The following is a 10,025-nucleotide window of genomic DNA, read 5'->3' as shown; positions in this document are numbered from 1 at the left end:
CATAAGTAATGGGAAAAAAGCTTCAAAACACAGCAACAACATGATGGTGTACATATCTGTACACTAGTACCACAAGTAATGGGAAAAAATCTTCAAAACATACACAACAAGCCATATGAAGATAAAACAACATGATGGTGTACATATATGTACACTAGTACCACAAGTAATGGGGAAATATCTTCAAAACTTACACAATATGCCATATGAATATGAAATAGCATGTCGGTGTACTGATATGTACACTAGTACCACAAGTAACGGGAAAAAAGCTTTAAAACACACACAACATGCCATATGAAGATGAAACAACATGCCAATGTACAGATCTGTATACTAGTACACAAGTATGGATAAAATGAAGGAGGAATCGATTATATCCATGAGAGAATTGATTGGCTACCTTTTGTTGGTTGACCAGATGTTGAACTTGCTTTTCCTTTCTTAACTAGTGATTTCTTTGAGTTTTTGATGTCTTCTTAAGTGGTGATGATTTTGAAAGTTCTATTACTACTATTGATGTTGAATCTGTTGTATTGTTTGAAGATTTTGATCTCGTCTAAGGTGTTGATGACTTCGTAGTTTCTTCTACTTCCAGTAATTCTTGGGCTTTTCTCTTTCTAACTACTCTTTTTGGAGTCACCATAATGTTAGTAGTACTGCATTCATCAATAGTGTTTAAAGATTTAGGGTTTGATTTTGATTTTGTGTTCAAAGATTTTGTGTTCTCTTTTTTCTCTGATTTTCTTCTCTCTCAGTTAGGTTAAAATTTCTGATTTTCTTTCTTCTTTCTTCTCGGTGGCTAAATGATTTCATTTATTTTTCCGTTATTTTTTTCGTTTTTTGTTTCAGTTTTTTTTCCTCAACAAACGTGTCTCATCCACATTCAATGTGTCAGTGACAAACTTCTTCTCATTCGCCGCACATGTGCTTTATGAAACGCGGGTGAAGGATAACAATGTCATTACACATTTTGGAGGCGTATTTGGACTATTCTGTACCTAGTCAACTAGGGTTGGACTAATCCGTATTTTTGGAGGGTTTTTGAACTAAATCGTTTTTTTTCACAATTTTTTTTTTATCCTGTAGTATAGACCCTAAATAATATGCCTAGGCCTAGGCCTAGCCCTAGCCCAAACCAAGAAGGATCACAATATATGAAATTCCACGATTATATCCTTCCACTAGGAGATGGTTTCTAAGGAAGAAAAAAAGTTCTATTTTTAGCACCCAATGTTGGGGATGCTTTATCCCTTTGACCGCACCTCCTTCTCCACGACTTCTAAAACGGACCCTTGATAGGTTGGAAGTTGGAATAGACTATTGAGAGTGATTCAATTCTGTCTGGTACTAAACGGTGATTCCTAAAGCAATTTTTCTTCTCTCTTAAGCAACGCAGATACTTTAGTAAAAACAACAGAAGAGGAAAAAAACGCAATCTGATCAAGAATGGCGTTACAATGGCTGATACTGGCGTATGTAGTTGCAGCTGAAGCAGTAGTAGCACTTCTGCTGACTCTTCCATCACCAAAGCTTGTGAAATCACGAATCGTTTCTCTCATCTCTCTCATCTTGCAACCTGCGATAGGGATTGTCCCTTTTGCTGCTTTCCAACTCCTAGGTTCACTCAAATTAGGGTTTTGCTTAACTAAGATTAGGGCATGTAGTTTTCTCTATTGCTTTGTTCTGATCTGAATTTTCTTTTCATTAATTTGATATGTTTTCAGATATCTACTGGAAGAATGAACACAGGTTGATGTGCACTTCTGATGTATGCACTGCTGCTGAGAGAGACAGATATGAGAAATCCGTAAGTCGTCGAACATGATTCCTTTGCTGCTCGTTTATTCTTTTTCGCAGTCTTAAATTATTGCACGGTGACATCGTAATTTGATCCTTGGAAGTCAATTATGCTTTTTCTTAATCTGCCTGTCAGTCTCTATTTTGAAAACGAATATATCCGCTTATAATTTGTTCAATTAAAATAATTTGGTAGAATTTCACTAATTTGGGAAACCTTTAGAGAAGGGTTGAAGTGATAGAGAGAATTCATTCATTTGGACATGTTTTAAAGATGATGTAAAAGAATATTACCAGCCTGAGTTTAAGAAGGGACCAACATTAACTATGTTCCCGCAGAGCTTTTGAGGTTCCAAAATCCAATTTTCTAGACTTTTACTTGAATTAGATGTGTTACATGGGTGATTTAATAGTAATTAGTGATTCTAGATGTACTTCCTGGAGCTTTTCCTTTTTTACTCTAGGCAGCTGAGGCTTCGGATTTCTACATCTATTCTTCTGCATCTCTCATTTGTCTAATTTGTTGGTTCTCATGATATCAAAAATCAAAAGAAAAATACTCCCTCCGTCCCAAATTAGTTGAGCTAGTCATTTTCAAATTTTCTCCCATTAATAGTTGACTTCATATCATTTGATAGTCATGTTTATATTCGTTATGTAGGTGTTTTAAAATGCTTTTCAATGATATAAAATTTACGAATATCCGTGGTATAGTTTGAGAGATAAATCATTTCTAAATTGTACTACTAGCTCAACTAACTTGGGACGGAGGTAAGTAAATAAATAAAAAATCTATGATTATGTCGTGCCCAATTTTCTGCTCACCAAGCTATAGCAGTCTTGACTTACTACAAGCAGTGCATTGTGCGTAGTGTGAAGCATGAGATACAGTAACATGTACCCCTCTTTAGTGCCCATCACTTAATGCCAATATTGGGTCCAACAAAACCTACCCTATTCCTCTATTTAGCGTAATCAAGAATCAAGATGTGAATGCATATTTTCCTGACTTCCATCTTATTATTCTCATCTGGGTCTCTGTGGTCAAAGATGTACCTAATTTTTCTTTTTTATCCTAACTTCTCTTTTAAATTCTAACAGCTGCCAGGCTTCAGGTTATCCATTTCTACTAGATCTTTCTTCTTCTAATTTCTTTGTCTAGGATTGTGTTGTTCCCAATCATCTGCTCACCAGGCTGTAGTGGTTTGATTTACTGAAAGCAGTCCATTGTACGTTGTGTTGTTCGAATTTCAAACAACACCTTTGAACTGTTGGTACACCTGTGTACAAAGTCCTTAGTGAACCATAATGTCGGTTTTCTTGTTTGCTAAAGAATGCTGATTGTTTTCCTTTTCAAAGTTTTATATTGATTTTTTGTTTTATGTTTACAGTACTGTAATTTAAATTTCATGAATCGGACTAGAGTGGACTTGATAAGACCGTCATAGTGGTGGTAACCAGGTTAACTCCCATGGGGTTGAATCTTATCACTTGAAAACCGAATAGAGTACCCCTGTAATAGGAGAATGGGTTTCGAGTAACCGACGCATAGTATATTTGATAGACAGGAGAATGGGTTTGACTACCGATCTATCTGTGGCCAACGCTTGTATCACATTGTTGGATACGCTGTGTAGTAAAACTCGTTATGCGGCTGAGGGGATATGTAGTAAGTTAGACATCAAAAAATGCGCTAAATTTCTGGTGGATATGTAGTGCACAAGGAGAAAGGCTTTGGACGGAAAAATTAACTTGTGATTAGTTTTTACTTGGGCTCTATGAAAAAATTAGCATGAAAATGTTGAGTTAGCGTGGGTCTAACAATGTCAATAGATCTACCACTGATAAAATTAGTGTTACTTAACTATATTTAGCTGTCACTGTGTAGCAAACCGTATTTTATAAGGGCGTAGTCATCTTTCCAAATCATATTTCCCCTTTTTCTTTAACTAACTCAAGAACATAAGAATTGTCTAATCTCGGGTTAAGTGTTGGAGGCCTAGGCGTCGTCTGGATTCCAGCCGAACATTAAAAACCAGGTCAAAATCCAAAGCCATATCTTGCCATATAGGCGATATGCATACTACAAACTAGTTTGTCTGTGCATTTACAAGAAACAGTGATAGAATCTATATGTATGTATATGTCGGCCAATGCAGCATATACCGTAGTACCTAACTAGAATTCAATTTAGGCATTGTGGTCTTCATTTAGAGCTTTGTAAGAAGGCGTTAAAATTTACCCATTTTTCAATGAACCTTCCTCAAGGAACTTATGCTACCAAAATGGGAATGCATAATATAGCTTCAAAACATTTTCTGTTTGATAACTCTACTTAATCAAAGAGAACAGAGAGTTTAATTTTCAATGCTTTTTCAAGATATCATCTAATTGAAGTTTAAACCTAAGTACATTGATCAGAAAATAGATTTATCTGAGGGATGCTGTTAACTTGTATCGAAATAACTACTATGTAGATCATAAATTTGAAATGCTGGAGTTCTAAGGGTCTATATAAGTAATAGGAGATACGTTATTTGTGTACTTTTTCTGTTCTTTTCTCGTCTTTTATTTCCTTTTCTTCAATGTTATTAGACTTTTTTGTTTTGTTTTGTTTTAATGCTATCTGACCAATTGAAACTCATCTAGCCGTGCTGGACTGTGGTCTAACAAATTTTACTTGTTGACGGTTAGTACGTCTTTAGCATTGGTGCGAAAGCGTTAACATGTCAAATTTTCTTCGACTGTGTACGTACATAATCCTGTATGTGATTACTCTGTTTATGTTTATAACCAAAAGGTTGTCTTGTACTTGTTAAATTCTATTGGTAGACTTAACAAAGATCAACCATGGCAATTTTGATTGTACAAGGTCGGCATCATGTTCATTTCTCAAATGGCATGGCATGGCTGTGTTTTTTTCGTCAAGTGTTCTGTATACATGATTAGTCTTCTTTACCTTCTTTTTGCAATTGCATCAGTTTCCCTCTTCATATTTTTCTTGTGGTTGTATACTTTATTCTGCATTGCTATGTGAGTTATGGGAAATTTTTACAGTTCTCTATTTATCATTTATGGTAGTAACACATTGTGATATTATGGTGTGGTTACCTAACAGATCTACAAATCTCAACGGAATGTCATTCTCTGCACTTCCGCATGCCTTCTATATTGGTAAAAAAACTAAGCACTTGTAGACATTTCTTCTTGAATAAACGTGGGTTTTTTCTTTTGTTTATTCATGCATAAAGCCTTGCTCTAAAATTTGGGCGCAGGTCCGTGTATCGTATTTGTAAGTACCACAAGGACGTGCAGAATCTGGAAGAGGTTGAAAAGAGATACAAGGAACAGTAACAATTCCTGATACTTGATAGATACTTTGAGCCAAATTTCATCTGTGATGTATCCAAAGAGATGCTGCTAAACTTGATTTGCTTTTGTGTGCACTTAAGTTTAAGTCAAGAAATTTCTAAGTGTGATTCTAGATATCATTCTGCTATGTATTCTGCTTGATTGTACTCCCTCTTGCAATATTTAGAAAGTACACTTACTAAGTCTCAAATTCAATCTTTCCAACAGGTAGGACGTTGATTTGCTTTTCTCATTATTCTATTGAGCCTGCTTTTCCCCCATATTGTTTTTTCCTTTTGAAAATACCCGAATCTTTTGCATGAATTTCCTTTGCACAGAAGGGAAAAAGAGTTGCAACGTTGGCTTTATTGATATTTGATAGTAGTATCTCTGGCTGCTGAAGCAGTCTTTGTTGCAGTTTGAAAATTCATGGGTTGCTCCTAAATGAAGCCTTTAATCCATTACTAGTATGTAACCTTTAATCCATTCCTAGTATGTAACCCGTCCTACGCACCGGGAACGATGGAATCAGTCAATTTTGTGCGGCCCGCACCCGTGATCAAATGCATTAGATTCTTTCTGAATAACCTTTAGTTAGATTGATTTTTTAAATAAATTGTAAACTATAATACCCTTTAGGTGTTTAATGATTTGACGATTGAAATTTGGTATGCTAAACCTAAATTCATGTATTTGTTTTACCGGCATATATTAAGATAAACCAATGAAATGATTCACTATTGGAAAAGTCAAAGGGTCAACTGGTCAGGTTTTACTACAATATATTGCTTGAAAAGCGTTTGGTTAACATACTTTTTCGATTGGGTACGGCTTCGACCATTTTTGGAGATCGACAATTAGTTAACCATAAACATATTTTAGTTAATGGTAATATGGTAGACATCCCAAGTTATGATTGCTAACCTCGAGATATGAACCATGTAACTCAATTCATAAGCAATACAAAATATCCAATTTACATGTCCAGTTTTACCAATGAATTATTCGAGCATTATGAATTGTCAGTGATTTATCCGAATTATTTTACTTGGCATGACACGCATTGATTAGTATTTGAATCCATTTTATGATTGGTTTAGCTGTGTCATTTTCTAACACTACGGTCTAAAAACCTTCTGGACTCCATAGATGAAGCGATTCAGAAAATGAATGTTAATCAAAAGTGGGTTGGATCTAAACATATCAACTGAGGATGAATGCTTTTTGGTTGCCATTTTGGAATTAAATTACTGAAAAGTCTGGATTCTTACGTAGTTCTCCATATGAGTTTTTCCATCCCGTCAGTCAAATTGCTATGTAGGCTTTATAAATTGCTAAATTATCTTCGTAAATCAAAAAATGAGGAATTGTTATAGTGATGTTTTGTAAATTGGTAACTTTCATGTAGTCTATGTAGCTTCAAATGAGTTACTTGATGACCCTTATGGTCTCTCCTTGTGCATATTGGAATTGTCTTTTTGTTCTTTTTAATCTTTCTTATTTTCTGATTTTTTTTTTTAGTAATTTCTTTAAATTTTAAATGTTTTAGGGGTTATTGAAGTTTCTATTAAAGTTACCCAAGTATTATAATTCATTCCTTATTACACCATTTTATAATTTTACATAATTCTCTTATCATTCCCGTGATTTTTTTTTTATTTCGAAAAGGTGTACCCTTTAGAGGTTTCTTTTTCTCATTTGTTTTCTTGGGTGAATTGCAGATTCCACTAAGCTAGAAGCATTCAATTCTTGGCAAGACAGTTGTTGTGCATGTTGATATCGATGATCTCGGCAAAGGTATGTATTATATCTCTCTCACAGAACTCTTTGAATAAATGAATATAAAAGAATTTTAAAGTCGAACCCGTGAATATCTTGAATGAAAGAAAAAAAGGAACAATCATTAAATTGATGTTTGTATGTAAACAAATCAATGCTTTAAGTTTGACCAGTTCGGGGTATGTTTTTTTTAAGCAGAATGAAGTTTGATTTCAAGTCAATAGTGATAGAGTTTGTTAAATATAACACAGTTGTTGGTAGATAGAATTATCTGCCATCTTGACTCTGCTTTAAGTACTTCAAATCCACAGATCTCTTTTCATCCTCTCATATCATCGATGAATAATTAAGGAGGGAGAGAGGAATCCAGGAAGCATTGAATATTGTCAGTATAAATTTGAAAACTTTTAGAAAAGTTAATGACAACAATTTCTCGAATTTTTTTTCTCTCACATCCTTTTTTTTTTAAAGAACTGTAGCCAATCTGGAAAGGATTTCAAATATTTGTTGGTTGATCAATCACCATCCTATTAATGACCAACCATACAGAACCATCAAGGGATGAGAATTACAAAGGATCTCATTTCTTGTAAATTGTTTGGATTTGGTCTAAATCAACATGAGAAACAAAAGGAAAGCTTAAATTAGAAACCGCATAGTTTAATTGATACATAATTACCATCCAATAAATTAATTTTGCATAATATTTTTTCAACGCCTATGCGTGAGACCCTCGTTGCATTCTTATACTTTTGACACACAAAAAAAAATAAAAAATAAGATTGGACATAACTGGACTCAAATAAAATGCACTCCATGTTTAATCAAAGAGTGTCAGTTGGTATGTGTTAATTCCGATGAATACCAAGCTAAAATAGTCTATATTCTAATCCTACTTTTAAGTTGTACCCACTATGGTCACGTAAAAGCAGTTGTTTCGGCGTTTTAAGTCTGATTTGTAATAAGCGGGTTTTATAACTTATATTACAAATGATGCAGCCAACCCAAAAAACGGTACCAGTTAGCGTAACCAGAAAGAAATCATTTTCAAGTACCCAGATAAAATTTACCTTAAAAATATGTAGTAGACAACAGATCACCGTAGGACCAATGGAATTACCGGTGGTTATTGACCCAATTAAGGATCCGTTCAGTCCCTGGTGACTCCGATGCTCAGTTGTAATAGTACCACCAGGTTCAATTGAAGCCTGAAAGTAGAATAATCATATTCAACTTGACAGGTAACTATCCTGTGATATCAACACTATAATCACCATCACCACCACAGCTACCACCAACCGCCACCAAAATAAATCTCTTTGAGACTACCATAAAAATAACAGTAAACTGAATTGAAGCAAAAATTCTATTTTCGTTGGAAAAACACAAAAATATGAAAAATAAGTAAACATGAACGAAATTATCTTGTTGTTCGAAGTGAATGGACAATCACATCTAATATCTAATATAAGCATTTGGGATAATCAAAGAGATGAGGCATGTGGTGAGTACAATCACAGTATGAAAAAAGAAACAACCAGCCATCCGCTGCCAAAAATAATAAAAATATCAACAAAAAATTAGAATCAGAATTTTCAAAATTTATACAATTGAAACACAACAAAAAGAATTAAAATAAAATGAGATGAAGTCAAAAATTAAAATGAGATGACGTCTAACGACAATTTAATAATAATGAAATGTAAGTGTGTAACGGCTTAAAATGCCTTCGATTACATCACGGGAGGTTCTACTGAAAATGGAAACAAAATATTATGTTTCAAATATGATTCGAATAGACTTGTTAGAAATTTCTTCAAAATGGCATCGATGTTTGGTGCTGATTAAAACATGTAACCATTTCAAGAAATAAAATAGTAACCATTTCAAGAAACAAAATGGGAATACTATATCTCAAAGTATATCCCACGCCGCGCAACAATAAATGATAAAATATAAAATCCTAGACCACGCATCAGAATAATATGAACTACTCCCTGACTCAATATACTCATGGGCACCTCAGTTGCAAGCAACTACTTCAACAGGCAGGTACTCCAAATCTAACAGAAAACAACTAAGCGGAAATTGCGGATTAATATTTTTTCATAATATATTAGGCTAGGTGAAACACCATATTCAATAATATGCCTTCGCATTTTGTGTTTGGTAGTTGGATTTTCAATTCTGAATTGAGAAATACCATGCCTTGACATTAATAACCTTTGGCCTCAACCATCCACATCCATTGGGCATATCCTAGCCGTTAATGGAACCCATAAGTAAAGATAGTATCTGTAGAACTAACTCAACATAATATAAGTTATTTTTTTTATGTCAGTCTAAGAACCAAGAATAACATTAATTTTAAACCCCAACTTATCTACAGTCTATATAAGATTGATTACAGAACCTACTTGCATCAACAATTATCAATGCTTACTTCAGCACCGACCTTAAACAACATGCTTCTACTCCAGCACTGAATTGGCTACAAAAGACGTCTATTCAATATTCTTTCTATCGTGAAATAGTAAGCACTTCCCCATTACCTCTATCAAGCTGCACAGTCTCATGGCTTGTCAAAATGCGAGGTGTAATACTCACTCTCAAAAGTGTGCGGTGTTAGTGTCGCACAACGAATATAAAATAAAAACCAAATATCAAAAAAAGATACATAAAAAATAAAATAGATAGAACGGTCTTAAACTACTTATTGCAGGGATATGTAATTTACCGGTGTTGAAATATAATAAGCTTAAAATCAACAATATTATTGTGTCATCTGATTGGAGTCAAACATTGTGCCTGTGGGAGTCAAACTCATATCTACATGGCTGAAAACCATGTGCTCTACCAGTTTAGCTAAGACCAAAATTTGATTTCCTACTCATCAAAGAACTTGAGTCATGCAAGCTTCCCTTGATTATTCTGTAAGGGTCAAAGATGAGATAATATGCAAAATTAGTCATATTCTAAACGACCATCCTAAAGAAACAAATTTCATAATAAGGTAATTTCCAACCAATTCATTCCAACAGGGTAACTTACTTAGATGTAAACGCTGGCATTCCTACTCATCTGGTAATACTGTA

The 10,025-nt window shown here is 34.3% G+C and overlaps 1 protein-coding gene across 1 annotated transcript; it reads left to right on the top strand.

Annotated features, from left to right (window-relative positions):
• Positions 1-1,264: 1,264 nt before the first annotated feature.
• Positions 1,265-5,407, top strand: LOC113303142. The gene is made up of 4 exons (XM_026552139.1): positions 1,265-1,621; positions 1,728-1,810; positions 4,919-4,974; positions 5,076-5,407. The coding sequence occupies exons 1-4, from the start codon at positions 1,450-1,452 to the stop codon at positions 5,152-5,154; spliced, it is 390 nt and encodes a 129-aa protein (XP_026407924.1). The 5' UTR covers positions 1,265-1,449; the 3' UTR covers positions 5,155-5,407.
• Positions 5,408-10,025: the final 4,618 nt, after the last annotated feature.

Source organism: Papaver somniferum, chromosome 8 (genome assembly GCF_003573695.1).
Source record: "Papaver somniferum cultivar HN1 chromosome 8, ASM357369v1, whole genome shotgun sequence".
Lineage (NCBI taxonomy): Eukaryota > Viridiplantae > Streptophyta > Magnoliopsida > Ranunculales > Papaveraceae > Papaver > Papaver somniferum.
This window is presented reverse-complemented; position numbering and strand designations above follow the sequence as displayed.